Source organism: Sprattus sprattus (genome assembly GCF_963457725.1).
Source record: "Sprattus sprattus genome assembly, chromosome: 1".
Lineage (NCBI taxonomy): Eukaryota > Metazoa > Chordata > Actinopteri > Clupeiformes > Clupeidae > Sprattus > Sprattus sprattus.
Window position 1 is genome coordinate 69,026,950 of NC_137920.1, and position 20,917 is coordinate 69,047,866.

At 44.1% G+C, this 20,917-nt stretch overlaps 1 protein-coding gene across 1 annotated transcript in view; it reads left to right on the plus strand.

Annotated features, from left to right (window-relative positions):
* Positions 1 to 7,590: 7,590 nt before the first annotated feature.
* Positions 7,591 to 20,917, plus strand: part of tcf7 (transcription factor 7) — a gene marked incomplete at both ends in the record, with an annotated part of 39,919 nt that continues 26,592 nt past the window's right edge. Inside the window, 3 exons of the mRNA XM_080851190.1 lie at positions 7,591 to 7,773; positions 7,946 to 8,015; positions 8,939 to 9,042. Of these exons, the coding sequence (XP_080707316.1) occupies positions 7,591 to 7,773; positions 7,946 to 8,015; positions 8,939 to 9,042 (357 nt within the window). The remainder of the gene's footprint in view (positions 7,774 to 7,945; positions 8,016 to 8,938; positions 9,043 to 20,917) is intronic.

Below are 20,917 nucleotides of genomic sequence, written 5' to 3' on the forward strand. Positions count from 1 at the left end.
TGTGTGAGACACATTATTGTTCCAACCACAGTAAAATGTCATACATATCCATAAATTCTCTGGGTATCTATTTCAACTTGACTTTCATATGTCAAGTCAAAAAACATTTTAGTTTCACATGATGATAAGTCCCAGATGGAGTTAAATCATTTGCGAAAGGGAGACCAAAAATGAATTCTCTCATAATGCCTCTAAATGTTCACATAACACTGATCTTTCAGGATGATGCTACTGAAAAGAATCACCCATTTACAAAACATCAAACACTAAAGAAAGGGAAAATGTTAAGTTCAGCCCAGCAGATACATATTAATAGTATTCATCTGCAGAAAGAGTTAAAATTTGATTTGGTAATTTATGACTATTTCTCTTTGAAGTATAATGGATATAATTTCTATAAACAACATTCATTCAAATTCTTATATATTGTCATGCCATACAATGACATGAAAGTCTAGCACACATACATCCCGCACACCATCAGTGAAAACCTCATCAAGTCTCATTTGGACTCAAGATGTTCAGTGCAGGCAGCACCTCCGTCTAAATGTTCCCCTGTTGTTCCTCAAGGGGTCAGTCTTTTGCTCTCTTTTACATTTCTGACCTCATCAGACTGCTTTCAGCCAAATATCCTGTGTCACTTACACACCACTTGTCCTAAATACAGTTCATTAGAGTGTGAATACTTGCCATGTTCTAAGGAAATCCTTTAAAAATGCGTAACAACAACCAGATGGATCACCTTCTAATGCTGAGATCCTGTCGAGCACTGAACTAACTCCATGCTGCATATGTCAAGCATTACACAAAAGCTCAGTATACTTGGGGATTAAGCTGTGGTGCAAAGACGTCAAAAGTGGTGACGAAAATGCTTATCTTCATGTTCATGTCCTGGCTTTTCTATGTCATGTGTGATATGTCACTTCCTGTGTAGTGATGATGTATGGCACATATCAGACCATCAGACCACAAGAACGTCAACTGTTGTGTTACCTGGAAATAACTGTGCAATAACTGTGCATTTGTTCTTCGAATTCTCTGTGTCTTAATTCCTGCCTTATCCTTAAATATATAATTATGTAGTGCATGGCAGGATAACTTTTCTTTTTGATACGTTTTGCTGTTTTCTTACCTTGCTCATTTCCTCCGTTGTGGCTATGGGTTTTCTTGTCATCAATAAAAATCAGATTGAAATTGATAATATGTTAGGGAGACAAACATATTGTTGTATTAGCATGTATTAGCGAGCAAGTAAGACAGATACAGACTATGGTCCCCGCTGTGAAACTGACCTAGTTGAGTTTTGTCCATAGGTCTATGGGTTTGACCCTGGTATCCCACAACAAACTAGTAATTACATTCTAACTATGCTGTAACAACGGATGACCAAATACATGGTGCCGTGTGTAATCCATTGGTAATTACCATGCTATACATGTATTGTGCTCACTGTGCAGCGGTCACTTCATCTGCATAAAAGGCTCTGTGTATTTACTGTTGGCTTCTCGATCATATATTTAATATGGATAAAAGTGAGCAGAGTTCTGCCATACCTCAGCGTATGAAAATAAAAAAAAACACATTTTTGTATCTGTTTATATGTAAAAATAATGATTTGGTTCCATAACACTATTTATTACTTCCAAGTACTGTTTTTAAGTTATTACATATAACATTTTGAGTAATTCAAGTAATCTGTGCATGTGACCACAGATAGGAGTCAGATAAATGGGTATAGAGATTTACATAACATGGTACATCTGTATACGAATGTCATTAATCCTACGGGATTATATTTCAATTTCATATCAAAGGGACCAAATAGTTATAAAAATAGACCTTCTGTAAGTGCTAATTGCGTGCAGCGCTTTGCTTGTGGGTTGAGATCATATTACCCAGAAAAAGATATTTTTACTGGTTGAGCTGGATGATATTAGCTTTATATTTATCAGCCATGGGTTCTATATCATCACCATGTACAGAACCGTTACCCCACTCTCTAAAGGGGTGCCTACACAGAAGGCCTCACGCTCCCTCTGACATGGATACACACATACGCCAAACAATGATCCATCATGAGAATCCACATCCTTCTCCCCACCACATCACTCCTTAACCAGCGGAAAAAACTGATCCCACAATTCGCTGTTATCCATGGACTCAAAACTCCACCCGCACACTTGCCACTACAAAGGCACCACTGTGAACACATCATTTTAATAACAGTAACATCAGACTCAATGGAGTCCCTGAAAAGACCAGTCTGTTGTGTTGTTTTAATAGTTCCTAATCTAAAACCCAGACAAAAAAAACACCATCTGTGATCTTTCATACCAGCTTTGATGTTGCTCATCATTGCCATTTGAATTATTTGGGGATAATTTATTATTTGTCAGTCACTGTTCGTTGCTTAAAACTCTCACACGTAGCATTCTTGTCGTTTGTATGACCCTGTGTGTTTGTCCCTTACAGCCTGTTCCAGAGGAACCAGAGGTCGAGAATAACAATAAGAGAGCCACTTGGTCATGCGGCAACAGGATGAGCATAAAACTTAAATCCTGATGAGGCCGTATTTGCGCCGTTAAGGGAATCGATAATTGTTTCAGTTCCAGATCACACAATGCACGTAATCAACCCTTTTCATCTTTTCATCTTAACAAATCAGTGTTGTAGGTTTTATATGGCAGTAGTTTAATAGCAAATAATGACGATTACCATACAAGCCCTCACATTCAACAACGTTCCAGTTTAAAGATACTTGTAATGGAATATAAGTTTTGAAGGCTGTTGGTGGAGGCACTCTGTGCTAATGAAATTAAAACTAAATCAGATGTGACTTTGAAGGCTTAATGGCATTTTAATCAGATGCAGCTGTGTCAGTGTCACCCAAGTGCAAAAGCACTTCAAATGTTTATTTGCAAGAAAAGAAGAACTACAACCAACAAGCCAACCAACTTGTGAGAGAAAGGCTTCAGATGAAACACATACGCATTATAGATTAAGAGGGGGCCAGAAGTGTCTTTTGTGTGTGGTGCAATACGAAGTAGCGGATGGTAACACTGAGAATTGAGCAATATTGTTCACAGCTATACAAAGGTATAATATGGTTTCACACAAGACAGCGCAGATAAACGGTATTTTCCACTGAGGAAATGACATACTTCTTACAATTGCACAGACTACAAACTTTCCTTAGCATAGTAGAGCACATTTTGGCTAAAAGGTAGAGGAAGGAACGATTTTTTTTCTTCTATTCTGCTATTAATAAACATGGTTGCGTGTCTGTGTGAAAAAAAAGCCAGACTGAGAAAAAGCGAATGAGAATGAGAGAGAAAGAGAGAGAGAGAGAGAGAGAGAGAGAGAGGCAAAAGAGAGGGAGAGAGACGGGGAGAGAAAGCGGGAAAGAGAGGGGAGTGAATGGCTTGGCAACACATCAAAGGCCCCGGCAAGTCTCTGCATTAACGAAGCCCTTTGTTTCCTGCCACACAGATTACAACAGGTCTCTCCCTCCACTGCCTGCTCTGGATCTGTGCTGAGGAGGCACACAAACGTCAGGACCAAAGTCTCTACAGCTGAAGCACCGCTTCCGGTGTCGAAAAAACCACACTTTTCAGGCAGGCAAAGCAGCAGATCAGAGACAGGATAGTGTGTAGCCCAATCCCCTAATTTCAGTTTGTCGTCTTACTGACCGCCGTGGTGTTAAAAAGCAACCCTTAATCATGTTGTCTGGACAAGTTGGTCTGGGGACTGTGGGTGACCTGGGGGAGTGAATGAAGAGAGACACAGGGGTGTGGTGGAGGACTTTCTATGGTGGGTCTGTCAGAAAACAGCTACCGGTAGCGGGCTGGGGGTGTTAATGGTGGACATCTGGGGTCCAAGACTCCATGGTTCCCCATTACCATCCACAAAGAGGATCAAGTAGCTTCTACAAGGAACTGGGGCTACATCTGAGTGGCAAATATGAGTGGCCTGCCACCACTGTGGTACAATGGGTTCAGGGCAAGCTTCAGAGAGTACAAGGGGTGACTGAGGAATCAGCATAAGCCAGAGTACAGGACACTGGCCAAGATACTGACCACTGTGGTCCTTTGGCTGCCAGCCCATTCAGCTACAGGGTTTAAGGGAATTCTGTTTATGTTTCGATAGGTCCTCTTACTGCCACTGCACTGCCATTTGTAACTTTTCTGGTTTATTTACAATTGAGTTTGATTTGACATGATTGGAAAAAAACGAGCTTAAAACATCAAAAGGACATTCTAATCTAATTCATGGACATAACAGGGAAGACATTTTTTGGTGATTTTAGAATTATATAATTGTAGTAGGTCTAGATGTGTGTTTTTTTTTTTTTGCAAGATCATTTTCATTGGGTCCCTCTTAAGGAATGATGGTATTTACAGGGATTAGCTTGAGATGCTTACAAAAAAGTGTGCATTTTCACACTATGGTTGTTTGTCTGCAAATGTAGAAAGACCCGCTTATCTTGTCCTGCAACCTTCTCCACCTACTCAACTCTATGTTTCATACTGTTATTTAATGTCCCCCTGGGATAAGTCTACAGCAGATGTAACCATGCCTCTTCTTTAGGATTTACAATGTATAGGCAGTGACCCAATGCGGAAGGAGAGAGGTAAGAAGAGAGCGTGGTCCAGTTCTCTCCAAAACACTATGTTCAACTTTATTGCACAAACCGCCATTGAAGTCTGCAAACTGTCATAATATGTTGCATCTAAATAAACCACTGAGGTCGTCCTGAATAGGAAGATCTCTCTTGTCATATTATTGCTCCAAAATCGACACGGTTGTTTGAAGGACGAGCCCTGTCTGTGAAAACTTGCGTGCTAGTGTGAGATGATGTGATGTAACAAAAGGTTAGGCCAGGTAGGGTGAAATATCATGTTTAGGAGGGCTGGCTGATCAGGCTGAAAGGAGACTGGGAAGTAAATTATTATTCAGTTTTGCCTTGGATTTATATACATAGTACACACATCATATTTTGTAGGCATTTGAAGGTGAAAAAGCCACTGAGACAAACACTGATATTCTGTATTGCATTGCTATATATTAAATTACAGTTTAAATTTAGTTTTAAACTTTGGAAAAAACTTTAACATCCATACCTCTGATTCGTGGGGCAAAATACTGTGTAGTTGAACACATTTAGCCTGTATACTTTGAGGATATCCAACCCAAAAAATTAGTCTATCCAAAAGACTTTTCCCTTACATTGCTGGATATTGCTTGAGAGAGCATGTTTTTGGTTGCCGGGAATGACCAATAAAAGGCACACAAGTGGCTTCAGTTAAGAGCAACTCCCTTCGATGTGGGCTAACCCCAATGAAAGGATATGATTTAATTAGTTTGCTGCTTTAATGTGCCTGAAGTTTATTTAGAAGCACAGCATATAATTTTTAGGACCTGCGATCTATCCATGGTGTCATAAAAGTCTCCAAAGGAACATTTTTAAAGACTAAAAGAGTTTTTAATTGTTTTAAAACCACCATTGAGATTTAAAGCCTCTGATGGCCATAATGCAGTTAACAACTTTTGGCAGTGTAGTCGTGTGCATTCTATTCCACCCGGTGTTTTTGAGGATTGATTATTATTGATCATTCTATGACTGAAACTACTATTAATTCGACAGATTGATTTTAATAAACCTTTCAAGTTTCAACATTTCAAGTTAGAAATGATGAAAATAATGACAGATCATAAAAATCATAGTTTTTGTCACCAACCAACGTTCTCTTTCTTCAAGTGTTATTTTAATGCCCATCCATTGTGGTATCTCTGAATGATGTCAGATATATAGTAATGAGTTTGCAAATTTTGCAAATGTATCTATAATGGCAGCTTGTTAACCTTAGAGGTTCCTTTTAAGTCACAAAATCTGAATACAACATTTAGGTGTGGAACAGTGGTCAGTAAAGTAATGTTTTGAACACTATTTCCTGAATGACCAACCCACCTTATTTTCATACTTCTGACATAACAGTAATATGTTCATAAAGAGGTTGTGGTTCTGGGCCATACCTGAAACCTAAATGTGTGCACGGATATCACTTGCCTGGGCATTCAGTGTGCTGTGTGGTGGTCATAGTATTAGTCTTTTTCTTAGTTTTACATTTGCAGCCCTTGTTGTGGTGGACAGTCAAAAAATACTGTAATTCTGAGAAATGTTGAGGAATGTTCACAATTACCAGCAAAGAAAGGAATTGAAGATGCATGGCAGTAGAAGACGGCGAGTCACGCAAACACTCATAAAGGAAGAGAAAGACTGGCATGAAATGGAGGACTATGACATTTGATAAATGCTGGAGATTATTCCAAAGACAAAACTTGAGCTGCACTGGCAAATATCAGTAATCAGGATATGTGGGCACTGAAAAGAAAAATACTGCAGGCATTAAGAAATCATGAAGCAAATGATGTAGAAAACCAGTTCTGTGGAAAACAGCTGTCTATATTTAATCAAGGCGAATAAACAAGGACTCTAAACAACTCATTCATAATTTAGATTTGCATACATTAAACTGCTCATTTTAATCTTTTTATTAATATGCATGTCTGATATTGTATAAATATGCAGCCTTATGCAAATACAAGGCACATTTTCTGTTTGTATTTAATTCTATTTCCCAGCTGTGGCTCATCACATTCATTCAAGTCGATGGATTAAGTCAAATATTACAGCACAGCATGGAGGAGTATAAATATTTCTCAATTAAAACTCAAAAGACCATGCAACTGTATCAACATTAAAAATGCATAGATATGTAATAACGGGGGAAAGGCGGTTTTATTTGTTTGACAAGGCAGGAGGATGCCCGACTACATCAATGAACTACATTCTGAGTTTTAGAGTTTTGTTATTTTCATGAAACGAACAGGCAAGCAATACAATTTTGCCTTCAAGCAGCGAAACAGTCCCAAGAAACTTAAATCAAATAAAAATTAACCCATTTGGAAATAATTTTCAGAAGATTGGCTTGATTTTGCGGTAGGCTAAATGGCACTACTAATACTCTTTCATCAGATGAACCCTCAATGCGTAACGGCTAACCTTTGACTAGACTTGTGCGGAGAATTAATGTGGACAGGGGAAGTTCCTAGACCTGTTACAACACGCTTTACACTTAAGTTGACAAAATTAAAGAAAAGGTAAAGTAGACAGTCTACAGTAGACGTCGTTTTATATTACTCAAACAGTTAGCCTATTCTTTTTTTTGTGTGAAGTGTTAAGCTCGTGAATAATGCCAGGGCGTTCAGAGAAGTGATGTCTCTTTAAGAGCGGAACCCTTAGCTGAAACAATTGTACAACCCCCAACAAGTCATTGAATCTGTCAATCACTCGGTCGGAGCTCTTTGATGTTGGTAGTCCTAGCCTTGTCTTCAGCTCAAATGCACTATTTGTTGCTGCCGGGGCTGCATTACTTTCAACTTGCAAGGCTCCGACACAGCATAACAACTTTTGTTTTGTGTCGCGTATTCACGTGTCTCCTGAGAAGAGGATACTAGCTAAGGAAAAAAGTTTTCACCCTCACATTGGTGAACGGAAACTGCAGCGTTTTAATTTCTTTTCTAAGCAAAATGCCGCAGCTCAACAGTGGTGGAGGAGATGATCTCGGAGCGAACGACGAAATGATTTCCTTCAAGGATGAAGGCGAACAAGACGAAAAGATTCAAGAGAACGCTTTCACGGAGAGGGACTTGGCTGACCTCAAGTCGTCTTTGGTAAATGAATCGGAGATAAATCAGAACTCAAACACAGTGGTGGGTCCGAGGCACGCAGCCGCCTCCTTTTTTCTCTCTGTTGACAGACCTTAACTTGAAGCCATCATGTGCAGTGTTAATAAACACGCAATTCTTTGCTGTTGTGGAGTGTAAAAGATACAGCGAACTTACTAAAACCTGTTGTCTCTCATGATTACTCCGGCTCTTGTAGGTGGTCAGGCGAGGACACCACGATGAGCAGAGAATTTACCATGAAAAACACAGAGAACATCTCGAAGATGGTAAGGATCAACCTGACCGTGCTTGCGCTTCGTATCCCAGTGGCCCATATGAAATACCCTAAATTACATGCTCTACGTGCCATCTAATAGCAGAATGTTGAGACTGAATGATTTTGGTTAAATGTCCCCTAGTTCTTGTAATTGCTCACATTTTGAAATTGGTGCCTTGCGTATAGTGAAATTAGCATTGTATAAGTTTTCATCTGTGGATGTGTCATCTTTGTTTTGGCAGTCATGTTATCTTTGTTGGCCTGTAATTATGGAACATTATGGGCTGTATGTAAGTTCTCTGTTGCTGCTCACCCTACATTTTAAAATAATCTTTTGCCTATATGCTAGTTATTATTTTAGCTGAGGCAGGAATGTTGATCTACACCCGTATATAACATACATCTATAATGTTTCACACCACATGGGGTGTAGGCCTACATGTTGTTAGTTGTTTAATAACTGAGAAAGAACGTGTGGAAATGCAATGAATAAGTTTCAAAGCTGATTTAGTTTGTCAATGCTGCTAAATACACAGGCCATACAGCTGGACCTGTTTGTTATGTTTTCTTCTGCGTGTGTGTATGTCTGTTTGTATGTGAATGTGAGTGTGCTTTGAACGCATTTGTACAGTATTTTTTTCAGCTAGCAACAGACCAATCCAGTGCAGCATTGGTCACAAAAGGCTATGTTAGACAAGGGTCCATTTTAAGTCTCTTCGTGAGGGGCCAGGTAACTGGTCCTCCACTTTCACTTTGCCAGTTAACAGTTTAGAACCTCCGGAGGAGAACACCTCAAGTGTCAGACGGAAGATTTATTTTGAAGATTTTAAAAAGTAACTCGTAAAGGGCATCCACAAATATTTCCTATCTTTTGTATGAAGACATTGTCCATAAGAAAGTGCATTAACATTTGTGATATCTGTTTCTCTGTAGTGTCCAAGCAGGATGGAGGAATGTACAAAGCGCCAGCATACTCAGGTTATCCATTCCTGATGCTGACAGACCCATACCTCCCGAGCGGAACTATGTCACCTTCTGTAAGTTGCACTTCAGCATGTTTTTCATTGACAACAAACATAGCTAGAGCTCTGGCCATTTTGAAGGGCCCGTCCGATAACCGTAAAGACCAAAAATGGTTGTGCTCTCAATGTTGTGCTATGGATAAAGAGTTAAGTTAACTTTATTTAACAAGTCAATAAGTAAGCTTCTGGTTACCGGGAGGTGTTTGGAGCCAAATAAATCTCTACAAAAGGGGCCATCCTTTGAGTCGCCCTGGATCATCAGCTGAAAGAGTCTTAGATTGTACAGATATTGTTTGTTTGTTTGTTTGTTTGAAGTCAGGGATGAATAAGTAGAGTTGACAGTTTTCAAAGGGAATGGTGCCGAATTATTCAGGGGAACCATGTTGTCCAGTTATCTAAAGTGGCAATAATTTCAGTTCAGCAAAGTCAGTGTAAACATCAAATGCAGTCCTAACATTATTATACGCTTTCATTGTGAGGGTTAGTATAATGCACTAATATGGCGAACATTTCTACAATAGTTTGTAACTTTATCTATTTTTCAGCAGTTCAAATTTTAAAGTGTATTGTTTTCCTTTCAACTGATTGTTTTGACTACTTAAATTGTGGGGGAAATCAAAATTTGATGAATCTGATTATAGGAAGCGGAAGCAAAATTGCTTCCCAGAAAAGAAACTACTCATGAAGGATCTAATTTACATGAATAGTTAATAAAATGTCTGAACCAAATCAGGGTAAATCCCTAGACTGTATGGAAAGTTCAGAAGCTGTGTTTGGTTAAGGATTCGGTGAACATCGAATACTGTTGTTGATCTCCCGTATGCCAATGCTTGTAAGTTCATACTCATTTACCCATCTTTACCTCATAATGTCTGCATTGAAAGAAAATGGCGTCCATACTTTCATTGGTACAAAGGGTAGGTGCAAAAACTAGAATAGTGTTCCTTAATTCTCCCTCTAGGTGTTGCTGAATTGGATTACATCTTGCAATGGATAAGGTCAGATTCATTAGATGAGAATACCTTTTGCTGTTTATTCCAGAATGCAAAAGGAATATTTCCAGGCAGTGCAAACGAGGGGACTTTTTGGTTTCATGTCGGCCTCAACACATACACGTCCACAATGTGGCAACTGTGATACGCATGTTTGTTTTCATGCACAAAGTTTTCTGACAAACAGCCACTTTTATGTAGTCCTTAGGTGACAATTATGGTTGTAGAATGCTTAGAGTAAGCAGAGGACACAAGACTCCAAAGTCAACAGCTTTAGTGCTTTCAATCAGTTTTCCCATCAGACAGACAGATTTATTTTTTCCTGATATTCCCTCCATGTAATTACACAATGTGTCCCCCTTGGGATGAAACCAAGAATCAGAAAACAAAGCCTGTAAAATTCCTCTTCTTCTCTGCTGTAAAGAAGCTTTGCAGAAGTATGAAAAACGACATGTACCCCCTTTCATGGTACTGTAGATATCAGTGGCCCTCACAACAGCTTTTGACAGAAAAGGGAAATTGGCAAAACCCTAGCCAACTATTCATATGCTCTCAATGAACAATTCTGTGTGTGTATATGTTTGTCTTTGTGTGTAATTCTTCAGATTACCACTGCATATTTTGTCATTAGAGAGGATTGCTCAAAGACCGTCCACAGAGCCCTTTGCGCCTCTTTGTCCCCCAAACCCCCCCCCCCCCTCCTCTGCCCCGGCCTTAGAGTGCCCTGTCCTCTCCGCTGTCCAACCCTCTCTGTGTGCTCGCCTCGCCATGTTTCTCCATCCTCTCTGATCCTCTTGTTTGCCCTTCGCTCTTCCCTCATCCTTCATTTATTAGCTCCTTCTTGCTGCCCTCCACTCAAGTGGAGGCATGTCAGGCATAGTATCGGTCACGTAGGATGCAGGACACTCCTTTAGTAAGCAAACAGATGCTTTATGGTGTGGGATGGGAAAGGCTTTTAAAAGAATGACTTGTTCAGGTTAACCAGGTTGGCCACGACAATAATTCCAGTGTGATAAGCGTCTTTCCACAAGCTATAAACACTCATGACCACATTTGACAAGCTTGGTCGGATGCCGTATTGATTGACTCCTTTTTAATTGGACTTAAATTAAATCTGCCCGTGTTTATTGCCGTGTAGCATGCCAAAGAGGAATGTATTTATTTAGTTTTATGGTGCGTGGCGATCCAACGCCTGTGCGTAGAGCCAAACAGGCCGTAAGTGCCTGTCCCCTCCCCTGACTAAAGGATTCATTACATCAAAAGCCAGGGATTCCACGTCCGTCCGTCCCCCCCCCCCCCCCACCAGATCCCATTTCCTTGTCTTGCATTGTGAAGTTGTGTTGACACTGGCTTGTACAACTAGCCCCTTAGTCTCTGGGTAAACAATAGAGGGAACAGTGGCTTAGACTCCGTAATCCGTCCGCAGGAGCGACGGGGCTGGAGAGCCCAGCTTCTGACAGACACCGATAAGAAGCAGTCCAAGGATTTGCTCCTCTTAAAGAAAGGCTTTTTCCCCCCTTTCCTCCATGCTCACTAGCTCTTGTGTGAACTACTTGTGGCTGGAGATACGGCTCGAGTGTGCCACCCTGCCAACGCAGTTTGTAGTGGGGGGATTATTCAATTAATCAAAGATTTAGGCTCGGCAACTCAGTAGATTTATAACATGCGAGCTGACATTGTGAATGGGCCCCAAACTAGCGTGTGTGTGTGTGTGTGTGTGTGTGTGTGTGTGTGTGTGTGTGTGTGTGTGTGTGTGTGTGTGTGCGCACTGTTTGAATAAGGCTTTTGGCTTGGGAAGGTCACAGCAATGACTTAAAGGGAATTGTACAGCTGAGGACCGACGGCGGGGATCCTCAGTAGCCACATCACATGAGGACTCTCATACCTCACAAATGTAGCCTCAGGTGGAAGTTAGCAAGTGTCACTCGTTTTTTGTTGGGGTTTTTTTCTCAAGGGATTGCAGGAAATGACTGAGACTGCTGATTTAAATACAAATGCCGATAAGAGGCCCTCGTCCGCAGCGCTTTGAAGTGGATGGCCTCAAAGAACCCGTGAGAGAAACGTGTTGAAACCTATTTAAAGAGACGGAAACGCTATAAAAATATATTTTTTTAAAACTTTTGAATTCCCTCAGGTGTTTATGGCTATAATTGTTCATGTCTTTTTTCCTCCGAGAGTGAGAGAGATGTTGTAGGGAAAGTGGAGGGAAGTTTGAGTTTTATTTTCTCGAGCAGAAGATATACAAGATTCCGTGTGTCTCATTCCCAAACTGCTCCTCTCACATGAGTCAGTCAAGGAACATGAAGACAGCCATTCAGATTTTCCTCTCTCTCTTTCTCTCTCTCTCTCTCTCTCTCGGCACTGGACCTGCAAGCAGTGTGTGACCTCTACACACACTGGTTATGGGCAGGTTGGGCTAATAACTACTCTTGTAAAATCGCCCTCCGTCACAGGAAGTGGCCGGTGGGAGACGGCACTGCTGTTTGGCTGCTCAGTGTTTACAGACGGCCAGGCCAGGCCCATGGGGGGTGGGGATGAGGCACAAGGGTGGATGTGGCACCCAGGTGACTCATTGACCTGAACGAGCACAGCAGAGGGCCGGCGGGGCCAGTGTTTACTGAGTAGCGTCCCCCCAAACCCAATCGCAGGGTTCTCAGGCCCCTTTGAGTTAACTACAAGCAGCACGATCCCAGGTGATGCAGGCGGGTTCTAAGCGAACATATTTATGTATAGGTTTTGCTCAGAGTGCAACAAACGTGGTTTAATTTCTTGCAGTGTGTGTTGTCCTCCAGTGGACTTTCCCCATCACATTCAAAATTTGATTGCATGCTTGATAATAACTGGAATCAGACTGGTTGGTGGTGTGAACGCTCTCTGTGTTGTGTGCGTTTACGACTTATATCAAGACGAGTTGCTGGATTACCCTAGGGCTCATATGACAGAGTAGCACTCCGCTCTCTTTCATTCCGTGTCTCTCAGGTAAGCCATTTCCTGTCGCCAGTGCGCTTTCTCTTACCACCCCGAATCGCTCAATGAATCACCCGCCGTAGTTTAATGCACTTATAGAAAATTAAAAAAAGAGAAATCCCCCACCTCAAGTCAACCAAAAATTCTCCTCTGTTCAGCCAATGATGGGAACGCTGCAGACTTATGTGACGTTTGATCTGCCGTCACGCAGTGAGAGACAAAAAAAAAAAGAAAAAAAAAGTTGAAGATTGGGATCAGAATGACGAGAAGCCTGCTGGCTGCAGATGCCGCGGACTGAGAGCGGGGGCTCTAAAGCCTGCCTGCAGCTGTGCTACTGCTGCGGTCTCAGGGAGCTGTGTGGTAGACTTGGCCAGTCGTGCGAGGAGAACCAGGAAATGGGGGAGGATTTAGGAAGGGTTTAGGTGAGGGAAGAGGTGGAGGTGGAGGTGGGGGGAGGGGGTGGAGGTGGATGTGGTGGCTGATGCAGGATGACTGAGTGAATGGCTGGAGCACAGCTGGTTGCGTTCTCACCTATGTGCGTCTCGTTTGTCTGCGGGAACATTTGGCAGGCGTCGGGGCGACAACACACAACAGTGTGACCTCATTGGTAGGGGGTTGCAGAGCATCACCACCGGTCAGAGGTGCGATGGTCACCCATCACTGTGTTTCCCTGACGGTTTGGGATACTTGAGACAATGAAGAATGCTTAAGATTATTGAACTTTAAATCTTTAAAAAGAACTAAAATATTTAAATACCTAAATAAAACAGATAGCTTTTGAAACATTTTAAAAAGGGTTACGAAACCTGCATATGAAAACTGACCTCATATCTCTAGAATTGACAAACACTGTAACTCTTAAGATGCTTGACTACTCTTTGCTGCCCAGCCAAATCACAAAACACTGTTTCCCTTTTTCTCACATGTTTTGGTGATGGATATTGTTTTTTTTTTAATAGTTTTAACTTTTCATTAACCAGTTAAATGGTGTTTTCAGGCAGTATACTGTATACTCTCATTATATTTGTGTTTACTCCAAACGGGAAATTACCGCTCGCCAGTCAGTACTGCATTTATTAGCCGTTTGCGCTTGCTCCTCCTGGCCTACTTGCACAGGGACATGCTCGCGCGCGTGAGTCTGGGGTGGAGAGGGGACTTTCATCTTTTATGTGTTTGCTTTTGTGTGAGCCTGCCGAATGGAATCTTTTCACAGTCACACGCATGAGGCCTGCCTGCCTGCCTGCCTGCCTGCCTGCCTGCCTGCCTGCCTGCCTGCCTGGCCCCTCGTACCGTCGACGTAACGACTGTCATTTCAGACCCACCCTGACCTGAACACTGCTCAGACACTCCCCTTTGTCTCGACCTTGTAAGACAAACGTTTTTTTAACAACGTGTTTGCAGCTCACTTTAATCCACGACCCCAAACGAATAGAAACTGCTAGTAACTACCTCCTGCCTTCTACATTGTCTCGGAGATGGTATTTAGACACAGTTAACTTGGCTGTCTCTGTCAGAAGGTCAGTGAAAGGGAGGAGATCCAGAGTTGTCGTAGACACAAACACACTGCAGTTTTCTGAGAGAGGCTTTAATGTGGGGGTGTAGTCCCTCTCGGGCGGCTGTTGAGTGCGGGCTGCTGCAGTGTGTGTACACTCACTGGCCACACACCACACACACATGGAGGCAGGGCCTGTTAGGTGTGCCTGGTTGCCCATGGCAATCATATGTCGGAGCCTGCTGCTGCGGCTGGCCCCAGTGGTGGCAGAGCAGTGGGTGGGTATAGGATCGCACCGCACCACACCGTGCAGCACAGCCCGCCGCTAGATGGGTATCAGATGGAGCGGGATTAGGCCCGGGACGATCACGCCCACGCGCGTCTGCCCCATGCGGCTGGGCTGGCTCCAGCGGGTCTGGGCACTTGCTAATTCAGGGGTATGGGTGGGGTGGGGTGGGGTGGGGGGGCGTGGGCTGACCCCAGCAACGGGAAGTGCAAGGCCAAGACCTTGTGGAGCAGTCTTCCATATGGACTAGACTTTTTCAGTGGTGCACAGATCCAATCCAGATTCACTTAGTCCCAGTAGAGCTCCAAGAAGCATCAGGAAATTCTGTTGGGAAGTGTGTGTGTGTGTGTGTGTGTGTGTGTGTGTGTGTGTGTGTGTGTGTGTGTGTGTGTGTGCATGATGCGTTTACTCAGACACAATACACAAATCTTTAAGTTAGACTACATCTCAGAGCTTTTGAAAGAGGAAAAAAAGAATGAGTGGCGTCTTTTAATATTGCTTTCTGCAAATTATACTTTTTGATGCCTTCATGTGCTGTAAAATGTAAACAGCAGTTTGGTTGGATCTACCCTGAAGATTGTCAGCACGTGTCTGTGCTTGGTGGACTCGTAAAGGCATTTGCATGGTCATCCAATTCACCTCGTACGACTTCACGAGAGACACGCCCTTTCTAATCTGATGATCGTACGACTCACCTTTACCTGCATGGTTCTACGAGGGGCTGTGGAGATTACCAACGCTTTATTATGATGTTACAAGGCCATTACATCATCAACAACAAACTATAAAATAAGATATCGTTTGTTTTTATCCCGTGTATTTTTAGTTAATGATCAGAGGCTGTTGTTGTGAAATGAATTACTAACGACAATGACCAAGCTCGCGGTTATTGTCGAATATTTTCTATTATTATACCACACAAACAGTTCTGCTTTTTTACGTCTACAATTCAGGTTCTTTACCATTTAATAATTTACACTGCATGCTCTGCTAACTCAAACACAAAGAGGCTGTTCGAAAACCAAGAAATGTTTTTATTATTGCTGTAATTAGACGACGTCTCCCTATGCTTTATATGCGGCGAGAGCCACGATGGAGCAAGGAAGAAGGGAGATGTCGGTTTTCCTCCTGCATCGCCGCTGGTGCCCTTAATAGTTTTTTTCATTTTTACAAACTTGTACCCTGATCTTCCTCCAACTCCTAATGCACTCCTGGACCTCCAGCCCCAGGTTTCCAGCGATCTCTCAGCGATTTTTTAAAAACGGAGGTGCTGTCATATAGGGAACGAAACAGGAAACGTCATTTTAGCCAGGGGTGTCGGACAGCTCGGATCGGATAGTGAGAAAATTCAAGCGGTGCTCCAGAGGCCATCCGACACCCTCGGATGGCTCTCCGAGGTGCTCAAAGGTGTGGTCCCACTTCAAGGAGGGCGTTTAAGGGCGTGCCTCGTGAGATCGGAGAGCACGATCGGACAAGCATGTGAGCACCTTAACTCCACTGGAGACTGCTGAGGTGTTTTCATGAATGGGTGTGTGTGTGTGTGTGTTTGTACTGTGTGTGTGTGTGTGTGTGTGTTTGTACTGTGTGTGTGTGTGTGTCTGTGTTTTGTACTGTGTGTGTGTGTGTGTGTGTGTGTGTGTGTGTGTGTGTGTGTGTGCGTGCGTGTGCGTCTGTGGCCGGCCTGCTGGATGTTCATGTGTGGAGGGCTGTCAGACCACAAGTGCAGGTGTGTGTGTGTGTGTGTGTCTGTGTGTGCAAGCGAGATGGGAAGAGCCTGATGAGTGTTATCTCAGCCCCTTCTGCACCAGGGAGGGCAAGACGCCTTTCCAAAACCCTGTCTGTGAGGGCAGATACTGTGCCGTCTAAAACCAAAACAGTGCCTCCAAACAGATATTTGTACTCATCCGCATCGCCAAGGAACCCTGAATAGTTCTGAATAGCCCCTTTAGAGAGCACTTATAAAGGTTCTAAGTAGATATCTTAAAGGTTCCCATGTGAGCACAAGCCAAAAACAACTTTGAAGGTTGTCAAGACGATGTCCTCTGTGAATGTAGAGCCAGGTGCTCTTTGCCTCAGACATCTGAAACGGCTCTTTCTGTCCCAAGCTCTGCCTCAGCCTCGCCATTGTGGGTCGAGCGACGCGTTGAAAGCGGAGCTGCTTTTTTTTTTCCTGAAGGCAGCGGCCCTCTGTGCACAGGCCCTCGCGAGCCCCGTCAGTTTAGACGGGAGGCATTCCCAGTTCCGCTCAGCCACTCGCTCGCTCTCAAATGTTATGGAATGTGGTTTTCAGTGTGGTTTGCTCCCCTATGATCGTCTGGAGCCAACTGGAAAGCATTTTACTCCTAAAAATAGGGTTAGCTTATGGGATTCAGACCAAGGTCTTTGAGGATATCAAAGAGAGGAGGGTAGGGGGGGAAAAAAAAACCCTCCTCGAAATAGCTATTGCGCTTTTAATGGTGAACATGAAAGTCATTAAAGCTCTGCCAATTTGTTGAAATCTCACGAGGAGGCGAGTTTTTACTGTGTGGGTTTTGGGAGAAGGTAAAGGGAGTAGTGTGTTTTTTTTTTGGGGGGGGGGGGGGGGGGGGATCCCTCGCTGGTTCATGGGGGGGCTCCTAGACTCTGCCTTAAACTGGTAGCGTGCTTGGCTTGGTGTTAGGAAGGCGTTAACTGTGTTTGTGTGTGCTGCACAAGCAGAGTGTCATGGCTTGTTTGTAGGTAAATGCTTTTGTTTTGTGAAATTGGCAGTCGGTAACAAAGAAACACAATGTGTAAAGACACACAAACCACACACACACACACACACACATATAAGGTGACCAGGGTTTCACGTACACACATATGCCTATACACACACACACACACACACACACATAGAGACAGACACACACTCATACTCTAATTCAAACATGTATTCTGACAGCTGCAGGCCAACAGACTAACATCTCCCCATGCACGCGCACACAGACACAGACACACAGACACACACACACACACGTATATACACACACACACACACACACACACACACACGTATATACACTCACACACACTCACACATACACACACATACACACACACACACACAAATGCACTCACACATACACACTTACACACATCCTGTGTTCACTGAAATCAAGGCCAAGTGCTGAGTGGAGGTGAGGTGGAGTGTGGTTCGAGGTCGAGGTTCTGTGTATTTGTGTATGTTTGTGTGTAGTTGCATGCATGCTTGCAGGTAGGAAAGATGTTGAGGTAGGAGAGAAAGAGAGTGAGTGATCGAGAGAGAAAGCGAGAGCATGCGTGTCTCGCTCTCCTCTCCATCTTATCTGATTGCTGTGTGGGGAGGGGGAGGAGTAAACAGTCTTTCTGCAGGCGGAAGGGAGTTAGCAGTAAACAATAAGAGCCAGTAACCACGCACACACCTGGCCCACCTCGCCGCGAACGACTTCAAACAGTCACAACATTTCAGCTTAACCATTTCAGCGCCCACCCACCGAGGCAACTAGGAGGGGAGCGAGTGAACGAGCGAGCGAGCAAGAGAGCGCTCAACTTCTGGGGGCCCCAGGGCGTCGCCCACCTGCCACCACACCCCTCTCTCCCTCAGGCACGCAGCAGTGCCCAGCCCTGAGGGGTGGTGGTAGTGGTGGAGATGCCTGTACTGACCAGAAGGTAAAAGTGCCTTAGTGTACTGAGAGAGGCAGGGGGCTTGGAGACGAGGGGCGGACGGATGGAGTGTGTCTCAGTCTGCATCTCGGTCTCTGTGTCCGTTACCGTTACCAAGGGGGCTCCTGGCGGCGACGCCCTAGCAACCCTGCCGCTCAAAGGGAGCCGGTCTGTTGTTTTATGGGAGGCTTGCGCCTCATGCATCTACAAACCCGGGGGGGGGGGGAGATTTACGACGGGCCGCGCGGGCTGAGAGTGAGATCACATCCATCCACGGACCTCCACTCTCTGCGGTCGGGTGTTTTTCAAAGAGCCCCAGAAGTATTTCATCTGCCTCGTCTTCATTTGGAAGCGAACGTGTCAGATTTGAAAATACTTCCATTCCATCTTCATTAAAGACAGAGGTCTTTTCAACCTCAGAAGGATCTTTCTTTCTGGGAAAAACAGGGCCAGTACTGGGACTAGTGTTTTCAATTATTTGTTCATTAACAGTATATTGTCAGTATCATTGCGAGGAAATGAGGGGTGACTATATGGTATAACCACCATTGGAAACATGGACGATTAACTGAGATTCCTCTCTTTTAAGAAGTCCCGGAAATTTTGATCCATGCCATCCGATGTCCACTTAAAAAGGAGTACCATGATGATGCCAAACTTAAATTAATCAAAGAGTAAGTTTAAAGCAGAACATATTTGGCCCCAGTAACTGTCATCTTCATGCTTGACAGTCAGTAAAAATATTTTGGAAAACATTTTTCAAATGGCAGTGCCGTCTCAAATCTATAAACTAAACTCTGAATCCTACTGTTTTATCTGTTGTTTGTCTTGTTCTTTCTGAGTGACTGAAGTTCCAGCGAAAAGTGCCCTGTCACCTTAAAGTCACCTTTTCATTTTTTGCAGGCTATACTGTATATCTATAGGGACTACAGCAACATTTGTTTGTGTGTGTGTGTGTGTGTGTGTGTGTATTGTCCGTTTGTGTGTGTTTCTATTGGGCTCTGTATGTGCTGTAGAGTTGTGCAAGGTGTGCTGTAGTGGTTTACCATGGAAACTGCGGCCGAGGGCCTTGCAGCCCCCCAGCACCCCAGCCTGTGGCAGCCACATGGAAACTCCACTCGTTTCACGCTTAAGTCTTACCTGCCTTTCACCCGTGGTCTCACTGGAAACTGCTCTCAACAATGCAGTAGAGTCTCTGTTTATCGGAGCGCAAGCAGGTGTACCGTTGTGTACACCTGGCTAAATATATCTATGTGTCTATCTATATCTGTGACATATTTATATGTATTTACGCTACTAGGTCAGATGGAAGAAATACGGCAGTGTCTGTTTTGTTGAGGTCGCCCAGAAGGGGGGCTCTAATTTAGGCTCCAGGTTTAATACCACAGACGATGGACGATCGTGTCGCTTGTTTGTCCGAATGGTTTTAAAAGCCTTGAAGTTGACGTCGTTTCCCCACGAGAACCCCACAGGCTGTCATGAGGTCAGCTGCTGCGGTGTTTCTGTGTTGTTCGCTGCGGTGCGGCGTGGCTTTGCCGAGATGGCCGGTGTCCCGCTCGCTCGTTTGCCGAGCTCACATCACTGATCCGCAGCAGCAGGGGCAGCTGTGGCAGGCTGTCAGCACGGGGCCCCAGCGCTGCAGTAGCAGGAGGGAGGGAGAGGGGAGGGAGGGGGGGCTGCAGGAGGCTGCCTGGAAGGAGCGGTCGTGGTGGTTTCGGAGCTCTCGTTGCTCCATGTTGGTATTGGCGCAAGATGAAACGCCAGCGGGCGGGGACTTATCTGCGGCATCTGAGGCTTGCTCTGCTGCGGCAGCATGGGAAGGAAGCCGCTCCGGGTTAGCATCTTGGCTCCAGGGTGCAGCTCCAGAGGACCGTGGTGGGGGGAGGGCTGGAGCAGTTATATGGGATCCAGAGGCTCCACTAGTTAGCCAGAGAGAGAGAGAGGGAGAGGGAGGAAGAAAGAACCGCACACTTGCATTACAAATAATTGAGAAACAATTCGGCCGACTGCAGGGATAAATCAGGACCATTGTTTGGCCAAGGGACATGGAAAAAAAGCTCCACAGGGGCCACGTCTTCTCACTCCGGAGCTGCCTTCCAGTAAGGCAGGAGCGCGAGCTGGAGAGGGAGCCCTCGCACTTTATTTTGGGGTGAAAATTATACATTGCGAGGCCTGACCATGTTATTTGTACAGATGATCGATTGCTCAATACCACCCTCTGCGAGGCAGGCCTGACCACAGCCTTCGAAAGCCTCTGGCAGCCACGCTCTCTAGGGATGGTGTGCAGGAGTGTTCCAGCGAGGCTCTCCAAAACTCTCTCTCTCTCTCTCTCTCTCTCTCTCTCTCCAAATATCTCTCTCTCTCTCTCTCTCCAAAACACTCTCTCTCTCTCTCTCTCTCTCTCCAAAACACTCTCTCTCCCTCTTTCTCCAAAACACTCTCTCTCCAAAACTCTCTCTCTCTCTTTCTCTCTCTCTCCAAAACTCTCTC